The sequence below is a fragment of the Anguilla anguilla genome, chromosome 15, assembly GCF_013347855.1.
Source record: "Anguilla anguilla isolate fAngAng1 chromosome 15, fAngAng1.pri, whole genome shotgun sequence".
Classification (NCBI taxonomy): Eukaryota; Metazoa; Chordata; class Actinopteri; order Anguilliformes; family Anguillidae; genus Anguilla; species Anguilla anguilla.
The window spans coordinates 31,202,892-31,214,318 of NC_049215.1; the positions used below are offsets into that span (position 1 = coordinate 31,202,892).

General features: G+C 44.2%; 1 protein-coding gene across 1 annotated transcript; it reads left to right on the forward strand.

Moving 5' to 3' along the window:
• The first annotated feature begins 531 nt into the window (after positions 1 to 531).
• On the forward strand, positions 532 to 11,220 carry pdzk1 (PDZ domain containing 1). The gene is made up of 9 exons (XM_035394789.1): positions 532 to 703; positions 4,303 to 4,511; positions 4,920 to 5,148; positions 5,608 to 5,744; positions 6,425 to 6,620; positions 7,129 to 7,325; positions 7,481 to 7,723; positions 8,718 to 9,143; positions 9,514 to 11,220. Exons 2-9 carry the CDS (start codon positions 4,305 to 4,307, stop codon positions 9,568 to 9,570), a joined length of 1,692 nt encoding a protein of 563 aa, XP_035250680.1. The 5' UTR covers positions 532 to 703; positions 4,303 to 4,304; the 3' UTR covers positions 9,571 to 11,220.
• Positions 11,221 to 11,427: the final 207 nt, after the last annotated feature.

Genomic DNA, 11,427 nt, shown 5'->3' on the forward strand with positions numbered 1-11,427 from the left:
CTGCTGAAAATGCATGATCCCTACCTGTCACAGGTTAGCATCATCCACCAATCCGTGTTCACAATCCCTATATGGATGCTTGTACCTTCACATTCAGAAAATTGATTGATACGATATGATTAACCAGGTTATTGTTTCAAACAATCATTGTTAATGTGTGCTGGGTCTAATGAATAAACGTCAAATAAATAAATGTCTTTAAGTGTTACACATTTCAATAATTTAGCCATCTTCCCCTGTCACACCACACTGAATATGATGAGAAGAACGTAGGAAAGTCTGGGTAAAGTTGATTGGTCTCTACCATCTGTGTCCCTCAGGAATCACAATGGACTGGGATTGAAGGGTTGTCCCTGAGCTAAGCAGCGCTCAGATCTTTATGCGATCCTTTCAAAACGCCCAGAATTTTGAGAGGCGAAGCAGAAAAGATCTGACGTTCGCCACAACAAAATGCACCCCCCCCCTCCCTGCCCCCCACTCCCCCCCCCGCTCCCCATCCCCATGATGAACCCCACCCTGTGAGCAACTCAACCCCCCCGAGGAGAGGCGTGCGGTCACTTGGACCGGACCATGGGACTCGGTTAAATAACTCAGCTGTTAAGTCAACCTTTGGTCTGCCAAAGTCCCCAAGGAGAAGGAGAGATAACTGCACCCGCAGTCTGCGAGGAAAGCCTTCCTTCGGACGACATCCAGCAGGCAGCAGGTGAGTGTCCGTCTTCATGGTGTTAGCATGGGCACAGGCATTTATCGGTGGACAGTGTGAAAGGAATGGCAGGGCTGTGAGCTTCCTCCTTAGGGCCCCTGCCCTCTCAGAAGTACGTGCAGGTACAGTGCAGGTACATGTTTGTTCTTTCGCAAATGTACCCGGAAAGTACAATAATGTTCCATTTGGGTATTAATAAGTACCTTGTACGACCAAAAAAAAAGGTACAAATAAATGATGTATTGCTGGCTAGGGTACAATTTTACGTACCTATGGAGTACCACCACAGTGACAAGTGCACTTTCTCATACCTTTGTTCTCTGAGAGTTTGTTACTGAGCGAGCGAAAGGCTTGCACCAGCGGAGTGGCCATTGCAGGTATACCCCTGTAATATATGGGCAAAGTGATTAACCGTCATAGAGTCACTGCTTGGTGTTTAGCAATGGGCTGTTGCATGGAGCCTGGCGTGTGGCTCGTTCAGTTAAGCTCTGCGTGGAGACAAATCGCAGGAATTACGCGGCCAGGTCAAAGCCGTGTTGCTCTCACGTACGACGAGGGGATGTTTTTATCAACGTTATTTTTCCCTCTGTTTGAAATTGTTTTCTCTTGTTATATAAGTACATCAGTAGAACCGCCGTCAGGAGCAGTTCATAAAAGTAGCACGGACGGGGAAACGGAGGAACAGGTTTGGAGCTGCAGGTGTTTTTGACGCGCCTCGGATCGCGTTCTGGTACGACAGTGCGTCCTTTTGCTTTCGAATTCAGGTTGTGCTACCGCCTGTGGCGTTCGTATGAGCGCGACGCTACCGCCTGTGGCGTTCGAATTAGCGCAACGCTACATCCTGTGGCGTTCAAATTAGCGCAACGCTACATCCTGTGGCGTTCAAATTAGTGCAATGCTACATCCTGTGGCATACATTGTTTCTTGTGGAAGCAAAGGGAAGGCGTTCCTCATAGTTCGTACTTTGGAAAAGAGTTTTCCGCCGGATTGACTGTTAACTATTAACAATCCCCAGAGTACAGTGTTCGTGGTGTAGATCATGAGGACAGTTCCAACTGTAAGCATTTTCATTTTTTCCTCTTAATGAAAAACATTGACTTTTACTCTGTTACGAATTGTGTGAAATAATTGGATTCTTCTTCTTTCTCTTTTCTTTGGAGAGGGTGTTAAAATTCATCGTACCCACAACAGCAATAAGCGGTTTTCCCCCGATGGAAGGATTAGCGTGGTAATTTGATGAAGATAAGGCCAGCATGATTACCATGGCAACAAACTAAGAATTCCTCTGCTGGGACAAGTAATTTGGTTTGATCCAAATCATAGATCTTACAAAATTGTGCGGAGTAGTTGCCACTGAAAAGGTGAGGAATGTTTTCTCTGCTGCCCCAGCTTCCTGTAGCTGTGTTAACAAAGCCTCACAGAACCCAAAACCGGAAAACACAGTTCCCAGGTTTGTTTTCTAAGCAGGATGCTGGTCGAGAACTGGGCCCGAAACTGGAACACAGTTCCCAGGCTTGTTTTCTAAGCAGGATACTGGTTTTCTGTTCCACTGAGTGAAGCTCAACTTGGATTTGGATTTACTATAATGAAATTAACATGTTTCATCCTCCAAAGGCCCAGTAGTTCATTTTTGTCGACCATGAGTCTGTGGTCAAAATTTCAAGAATCACAAATTCTATTATGCGGAAACCCACTTCATTCAATAAAAATAAAATAATATTTTGAATATTTTCACTGAAAAACGTATTATGTCAAAAAAAATACTACAAATGTTTTTCTGATGGGTCTAAGCAGGATGTCCCTGAAATCTGACGCGTGACCGTGATGAAGTCATCAGTTTGGTGTCCCTCGGGTAGGGGTGGAGGTGGGGTTCATGCAGTTTGGATGAGTAACAATGTCTTGATTTATAAAAAACATTTTGCCTATGTTTGAAGCTTGATTTGACTGTTTGTTTACCTCAGTGTTATAAAAGCCTGTTATGGCTATATAACATAGCCTGTAGGTCATTGTTTGTTCAATACAGCCTTAAAAAGCAAATTACCTGTTGTTAAACTGGATTATTATTGATGTAATTGTAAAAACATGACTTATTGCTTCAATATTTCGACAACAGCAGTGGCAGTTATTCTAATGGTAAAAATATGGGATTTCTGGCTTTTTATGCAGCTTCTGTGTAAAACTCCACCCACTTCTGGTTTATGCCACGCCCACTTCCATTAAAAAAAATCTGAATACAAATAATTTTGTTGGTTTGACACAAATATAGATACAAATAAAAGCAGTGGCATCTCCCCCCGCCCCCAATAGCTACCGCATTGCTGCCTTCTGTAGGCACTGAACAACTGAGCAAAAAATGCGTTAGACATTAACAGGGCGGTGTTTTGGGGGGAGCTTCGAAACTCTTGATTTGAGTGACATGTTCGTCGCTGAGTAAACTCACAGTCAGGGTTTCCGTACCACATAATAATGACATATACTGTGCACCAATACAATAGCATAAATATTTTAACGTATTACTATTTTTAAAAATATTATTGTTGTTGTAATTGTTATTATTAGTAGTAGCAGTATCAGTAGCTCTAGCAATAACAGTAGTAGCAGCAGTAGTTCAACAATAATAGCAATAAACACCTTTACTGATGTACAGATAAATGTAGATAAATACAAGTATTTATATCTCATAATAATCAGAGATGTGTTGATAGAGCCATACATGTCTGATACTGGAAAGGCAGTTAGAATGCATGACCTTCCTGACAGGACTGGATTCATATAGCCACAGATCTGATATCCGCTCTGGCTTTTTCTATTCTTTTTAGGAGATGGCTGCTATCGGTCATTTATTGCTTCTCAGCAGGTGTAAAACTGAACGGAAGGTTCTAGATCAATTATAAACTACCTGAACAGCCACTGATAGCAGCTTTAAAATGGGGCCTTTACACTGAAGGTCAAGTTCAGTAGCCTTGTTTGCTTTGTGAAGTATATATTTTTTTTGCATTATCTGAATCAACCAAAGCTTGAGAAAACAACACAAATTCCAATGGAAGTGAAATATATATTTTCATTTTGTATTTATCAAGTACTGTAGATATTAGGATAGGAACATATTTCTCAGCACTAGAACTGGAGACTAGTTCAGGAACAGCTCTGCTTTTTCCACTCTGTCGCATTCTGGTACTGAAGCTTGGAAACGTTCTGTCTGTTCCACCCACACACTCCACAGCCAGGACCCACCTGCTTAATTATACAGAAACAAAGTCTGCTGCTGATAGTGTTTTTATTCGGTGCAGAGTATGCACTCAGAATATTAGTGTGTGTCCCTCTGCAGATATTTTGTCTTTGTTTTATGCCAGAGATGCAATATTAGACTGCTCTTCTGTAGATACAGTGTTCCTATTTTGAGCACATTTCTACTTTTTTTTTCTTTGAAAGGAAATATGAATGTGTAGCTTTTAGCAAATGACAAAAAAAGTTGAACTTCTTGTCATTCCTGTTCATGGAGTACACACGTATGATGCACTGCAGTGCTCTAAAGAAGTATTCGGGAGAAGAAAGAGAGACAGTGGTGCATTCCATGCTTTTCTTTGGTCATGTGACAGAGATGGCCACGCCCACACCCAGAGTGATCAACCTGAGCAAGAGCGAGGGGCGGAGCTTCGGCTTCTTCTTGCGCGAGGAGCAGGGCGAGGAGGGTCACCTGATCCGAAATCTGGAGCTGGGCGGCCCGGCCGAGCTGGCCGGCATGAAGGACGGGGACCGCATCCTGAGGGTCAACGGGACGTTCGTGGATCGGTTGGACCACTCACAGGTGAGCTCCGCCCAGGGGGGGGCGGTCTGTGACAGATTCTGAAATGACCTCATTCTCATAGAGACTTCCTGTATACATGGTTCAGGAGGAAGCAACCAATTTAGCTTCCTGTATACATGGCTCAGAAAGCCATCGCCCTCTTGGTTTCCTGTGTACATGGTTCAGGAGACAGTAACCCTCTTAGCCTCCTGTATGCATGGTTCAGAAAGAAGTAGCACTCTTAGCTTCCTGTATATGTGGTTCATGAGGAAGTAGCTCATTTAGCTTCCTGCATACATGTATCAAGAGGAAATAACCTTTTTACCTTCCTATATACATGGTTCAAAAGGAAGTAGCACATTTAGCTTACTGTATACATGGTTCAGGAGGAAGTAGCCCCCTTAACTTCCTGTTTGTTTCCTGTTCCAGGTGGTGGATATGGTGAAGCGCAGTGGAAACACCGTAACGTTTCACATCCTGGACCAGGCCTCCTACAAACAGGCCAAGGCGGACGGGGTCGACTTGTTCAACCCCCAGCCCCGCCCCACCCAGGCACAGCCTGTCATGAATGGTGTAGCTGGGTCGATGCCCAAACCCAAACTCTGCTTCCTGGTGAAGGCTAAGAACGAGTATGGCTTTTCGCTGAAGTCCACTCATGGTGAGGGCCCAGTTTGTTCTGCAGACCTAGACAATTAAAAACTGCCATTTTGGTTCTCAGACCGTAGACCAAGGCTTTCAGCCCATCTGTCACCATTGCTTACCAAAAGCCCAAGTGCGCATCTAACACTTTCTCAAGAACTTGCGTCCTCCAAGCGTATCTGCCTTAACTACGAGACCTGGCAAGCAGTTCCATGCATTAACTGTCCGTTTAAAAAAAATTTTCTTGACATTATGTAAGCATTTACCATTAATTAATCTCCGCCTAAGCCTTGTAGTTTTGCTGACAGTCTTACGGAAAGAGCGCTTCATGTCATTATAGCTTGAGTGACTTTTATATATCTATGTATTGGTGATGATGATGATTATTATTATTGTTATTATTATTTTTATTACTATTACATACTTTTGTTGTTGTTGTACTGTCTGTCTGTCTGTCTGTCTGTGTGTCTGGTGTAAGGTGAGAAGGGCATTTTCATGACCAATGTGACCCCCGGGGGTGTGGCGGAGAGGGCCGGGGTGAAGGCCCAAGACCGCATCGTGGAAGTGAACGGCGAAAACGTGGAGCACGCCACGCACGAGCAGATCGTGGAGAAGGTTACACACATGTCGTTTGTTTCACAAAATCTCACGCTGTACCACGAGAGCGCACGGATTAAGAGTCTGACCTTTTAAAGCGGATCTCTGCTGAGGTTTGAATTCAGCAGCGCGGTTCTCACCATGGTTTTGAGCGATGCTGTGTTTTTATGGAAAGCCCTTCTTCCAGGCACTGGATAGCACTGCTGAAACATCCTTGTGCTGAGGCTTCATGAGCCCTAAATTTGGTGGACCATGTCATCAGTGACCTCACTGATTCGGAAACAGTCCATGATTCCCTCTCGATAGAAAAATGCATTGATTTCTTCATTTGTTGATTTAAAAATAAAACATATATCTATTCCAGTTAAGTGGAAATCTCTGTGGAAGAGAAAGTCAAACAGAGCCTCACAAGGGATTTTTCCCAGTCTAGAAGGAATTTTTAAAAAATAAAATAAAATAAAAGCCCTGAACTGAGCCAGACTGGGGGAATAAAACCTCCCTTGTGAAGTTCTGTGTGACCTCCACTTCCACAAAGATTTCCACTTATCTCTGTCTAAAAGATAAGCCGAGGCTAAACTGAATTATAGAATCCGTGACCCCCCCCTCTCTCAACACCACCTTTCCGGTGCTTTCCGTTGCCCCTGTGGGGGACCGTGGGGGGGGGATTCGCTGTTCACCTGTGTTGCGGTGTGTGGCAGGTGAGGGCCTCGGGCGCCAGCGTCCTGTTCCTATTGGCTGACGAAGAGACGGACAGCCACTACAGGAACCGGAATCTGCAGCTGAGGGCGGAGCTGGCCACCCTTAAGCTCCTCCCCCACAAGCCGCGTATCGCCGAGGTGACGAAGGGCACCGACGGCTACGGCTTCTTCCTGCGAGCCGACCCAAACATGGAAGGTGCGTTTGAGTGGCAGGGTCAACGTCCCATGTGGGGAGGGGTCACGTCTGCCTAAAGGCAAGAGGAGGTCATTAGAAGTTCCAGCCCTATTCCTGGAGATCTACCGTCCTGTAGGTTCTCTCTCCTACCCTAGCAAAGCACACCTCATTCACAAGTTAGAGATATCATTGAACTGCTAATTAGTGGAATCAGTGGTGTCAAATTAAGGTTCATCTCCAGGAACGGAGTTGGGCTGCATCGATCTAACCAAACTAGACTTGTCATCTTAACCCCATTCTGCAAGAATAACTGCACCTGACTGCCATCATTGCATTGGTTGAGCGGTGAGACGGTCAACCATGGAAAATTCAGGAGCAGTACGTTGCTGGAGGCTCAATAAGACAAAACATGTCCTTGCTTCATCATCGGGACATAAGGGCCCCTCAGCCAAATTAAGCAAAAGGGGAAAATTGTGCACATCAGAGAAGCTAACAGTATACACAAGCGTAATGCTCCTCCCCCTCTCAGGCCACTTCATAAAGGACATTGACCTCGGCAGCCCCGCGCAGGAGGCGGGGCTGAGGGACATGGACCGCCTGGTGGCCGTGAACGGACAGGAAGTGGAGTCCCTGGGTCACGAGCAGGTCGTGGAGAGAATCCGGCAGTGCGGGGGGTCCTGCTCTCTGCTGGTGGTGGATGAAGAGACTGACAAAATGTACAAGAAGGTACGTGGTTGCCTGTATTCTAGGCCCTAATGCTTTGCATTTATTAATAATCTGTCATCATATCCTCAGTGGTGGCCTGTCACGGGCCATCGAATGGCAGTTTGTTTTGATCTTTGTGGAAAAAATAAAATAACTCAGTGTGTATAACTTTACAGGCAGGAGTGTCTCCCCTTTTCTACTGGAACGAGGTGAGGGGGTCCCATCAACAGACGAGCCCCCCTGCATCCCCCAACGGTGGCACACCTGCCCCCGAACCTGTGCCTACCCCGCCCCCTGCCTCTTCCCAGCCAATCCCGGAAGAGTACAAACCCAAGCTCTGCAAGCTCGAAAAGACTGCCAGTGGATTTGGGTTCCACCTCAATGGCGTCCATGGGGTACCTGGTCAGTATTTGAAGGAGGTAAGATGGGGGCGCACCTGCACGGGCTGTCATTGTGTGAAATGTGCTGGTTTGAAACGTATGTTTTTCAGGTAGTGCAACTTTGGTTTGACCGTGGTGTACATAGACATTGTACTTATGGTGGTAAACACCATATTTCAAAACTTGAATGTTAATGAATGAATCCATTTTCATATTACAGCATTACAATTTTGGGTAAAAGAAGAATAGCTGAGGTTTGGTTCTGACTTCGGGGACTTCATTTGGAGTTAAGAAAACAGCTTAAACTTGGTTTTCTTGGCTGTAAGTGACTGTGTACATATATAGTTGTTATGCTCTACCCTGTTCTGTGGTTGTGGTGTAATTACTCATGCTTTAGGCCAATTAATATAACATGATACCATTCTTTTTATAACAGTAGGCTCCTAACATAAGATTTAGTTGAATACAAATCTGGAAAAAAAGGTAATCTGATGTGGATTTTTTCTACATCCAAGAATACAGGAGATGGCATATGATTCATTAATAACTTTTTATTCAACTTGCAGTGAAACACAGTGTGGGTTCGGGGGTGGGGTTATTTACCTAATTGGTCACTTTATCTCTCTTTGTCATATTGAAGATTTCCCACACAGATACTGTATGTATATATATTTATTTAACTCGGGAGAACAACCCAATTTTGTCAATTGAGAATTATGTACTGTGCAGAGTTTGACACTGAATTTGTTAAAATAAAAAATAAAAAAACATAAAAGCAAAAATTGTACTTCCCAAAGCAATAAATATATAATGAAACTGCATCTGGCCTTGAGCCACATCTTTTAGTTTTCGGTTTAATGCTTTGGTGCCCTGCAGATGCTGTCCTGGAATGTGAATGTGGGAGTTTGTGAATTCTGTCCTTCTCCATGCGGTTTCGTCTTCCATTTTAAAACAGCCTGCTGCTGAAACCCGGCATGAGCACCGGCCGCGTCGCAGTGACACTGACGTGTCCGTCACTCTTGCCCGTTTCCAGGTGGTGAAGGGCGGGGTGGCCGACAGGGCGGGCCTGGAGGACGACGATGTCGTGATCGAGGTGGGTGGGGTCAACGTGGAGGACAGCACCCACGAGCAGGTGGTGGAGAGGATCACTGGCAGCGGCGACGCCCTCACCCTGCTGGTTGTCAGCAAAAAGGCCTACAACTTCTTCAAGGCCAAAAAGATTCCCATCAGCACCCTGCTGCTGGAGCAGGCTGCTCTCGACACGCTTGAGATTCCTGAGACGCCCGAGGCACCTGAGTCATCCGACAGCACGCTGGAGCAGGGAGAAGAGGAAGAGGAGCGAAAGGAAGAAGAGGAGGAAAAGAGGAGTGACAATGGAGAGGAAACAGGAGAGGAGCAGCAGGAAGAGGAAGTTAACTGTCCGGCCACCCCACCTAGCCAATCAGAGTCTGGCAACAGGGTGAGTATGGCTCCTTGTGAAAATTATCAACAGGAGTAGTTAAGGAGAAACAGTACCTGGCTTAGAGGCTTGTGACTGACAGTTTGGCTCTTCTCAGAGGCCCAAAATGATTGGTGTCCCAGTACTTCCCACTGCGAACTGCAGCCAATGCCTTTCCCAACACCACAGAGTGGCTGACATCTTGGCTCTCCTCAGGCTCAAAATGAGCGCCACTGTTTTCTCATAGGTGCCCCAGTACCTCCGAATGCAAACCCACAGCCAGTGCCTTTCCCAACACCAGAGAGAGGCTGACCTGACACTGGCGTGTCCTGTGGGAAAGGGTTTGACGCGCTCGTTTTTTCTTCTCCTCTCTCTCTCCTCTCATTCACAGAAAGCTTCTGTGTCCTCTTCAGTGTCGTCCTCTCCCAGCGAAGACGAAAGACTATGAGGACGTCTCTTGTGGGGAGAGAGAGTGCCTCCCCCCCGTCCCAGTTCTGCACATGCAGTGAATGCTGATATTTATTCTGTACGCTCCAGAATGACAGATCAAAAAGCAATTCACACAATCGCGCATCCCACGGTAGGCCTAGTCTCCGCTCAGCAGCTTGGCCCACTTTTTAACACCTCTCCCAATATTTATTAGCCTGTGTGATATTCATGTAGTCCCAATACACAATGGGGCATATTCACAAAAGTTTTATTGTGCTGATAAACTGACATATTATACATTAGTGATCAACGATCGCATTTCTGCGCATCCTGGAGATATATTTGGTATGAATCGTGCAAGGATCCAAGCGCTGAATCCTGCATTCTATTCTCCCATCGTTTCAGCTAAGACACAATAGTCACGTACACTGCCCAGAGTAAAATTACAACAGCAGTATTTCAATGAATCACTCATTAAAATAGGTGACACATTTGAATGATTCCCTCCCCTGTTTAATAAAATAACAGCCAGTAATGATTTAGTAATGAATATACCGCAAGATCTGGACTCTGAGCTATGATCTGGAAGAACATTATATTTATGCTGACAGAAGCACATTCTGCATGTCATGTGTAATGGAGTAGTCTTTTTCCACAGGGCACACATGCAGCTATTCGGAGCCAGTGGATGTTATAAAATGGTGGGTGCAACATGCCCTTTAATACTGAGTTTTCTATGATGGTCACTCATCTCTCGCTTTAAAGTCATATTCAATTTTTTATATGATTATTGCTTTCAATTGCCATACAGCCTGGTGGATAAAATGCAGATTTCATTGGAATTTTCTTATTTATATGATCTCATCCATGGTATCTATATAAGTACCTCTTATGTCTCTTATCTTATAATTCTAATCTGTTTTTTTATTTGTTTATATATTAATAATATTTAAATAAATATTATTAATATGTAAATTAATTATAATTAATAATACTAATAATCTATGTTTAATGTCATCTAATGTAGCTAGCAAGCATGCTAATGCTATAATTTTCAAATGCAGAAGACAGCAGGCAAGAATTCAGTCTTTATTTTTACACATCAGGGCAAGTCTCCAAAAATCATCGCAGCAGTGTGTGCTGAGAAGAGTGAGTGAGCCTCAAGTAACAACTGAAATTGTGAACTGGCTGTTTAGAAATGGTGGTAACACAAAATAATAACAAGTATACATTGCTTTTTTCCCCAAAGAGGCTAATGTATAATAATACAGTCATAGTAGCACCTCCAGGGTGTGAAGTGATTCAAAAATCATTCTCTGCTTTCAGTTAAAAAATTGTGTCTATATTGCATTTACACCATAGATAGCACTGAGTTTTTTGGTCACATCATTTTTTTAATAATAAGGACAGGGTGGGAGAATCTGCTTCAATGATGTTTTTGACAGATGCAAATGATGATGAAATAATCAGCGTATGTCTTCTGTAAGCAGACTCTGTGATTATGCAGTTGTTTAATACAAGCAGCTGCCGTGTAACATCATAAACTCTGTCTGCGCACCAGAATTGCTATTACGAATGTAATCTGCATGCGTCTGACACGTACTGTTACAACACTCATTTTAAAACACCACCTGCTTAATGCCATCCAATTAAAATAAACTTAACATCTTCCACTCAATTCCCAACATTTCGCAAATGTTTCATTGATGTCCTACCTCCTGTCTGTTTAGGAAAGACTTGTTAAACAGGAGATCTGTTTATTTATATGAATAAATGTCTGTATGTTGTAAGAATCAATAACAGCACAAAGAGGGCTTTGATGTGGAGAGCGGAGATGTGGTCTGAATAAATCCTGTTAGAGTTAGGTCCTCCCCTA

Excerpts from the sequence above, each read along its gene's own strand:
- pdzk1 (XM_035394789.1), top strand. The coding sequence starts at position 4,305 with ATGGCCACGCCCACACCCAGAGTGATCAACCTGAGCAAGAGCGAGGGG. Across the intron at positions 5,149-5,607 it reads TTCGCTGAAGTCCACTCATG|GTGAGAAGGGCATTTTCATG; the intron begins GTGAGGGCCCAG and ends GTCTGGTGTAAG. Across the intron at positions 5,745-6,424 it reads ACGAGCAGATCGTGGAGAAG|GTGAGGGCCTCGGGCGCCAG; the intron begins GTTACACACATG and ends GGTGTGTGGCAG.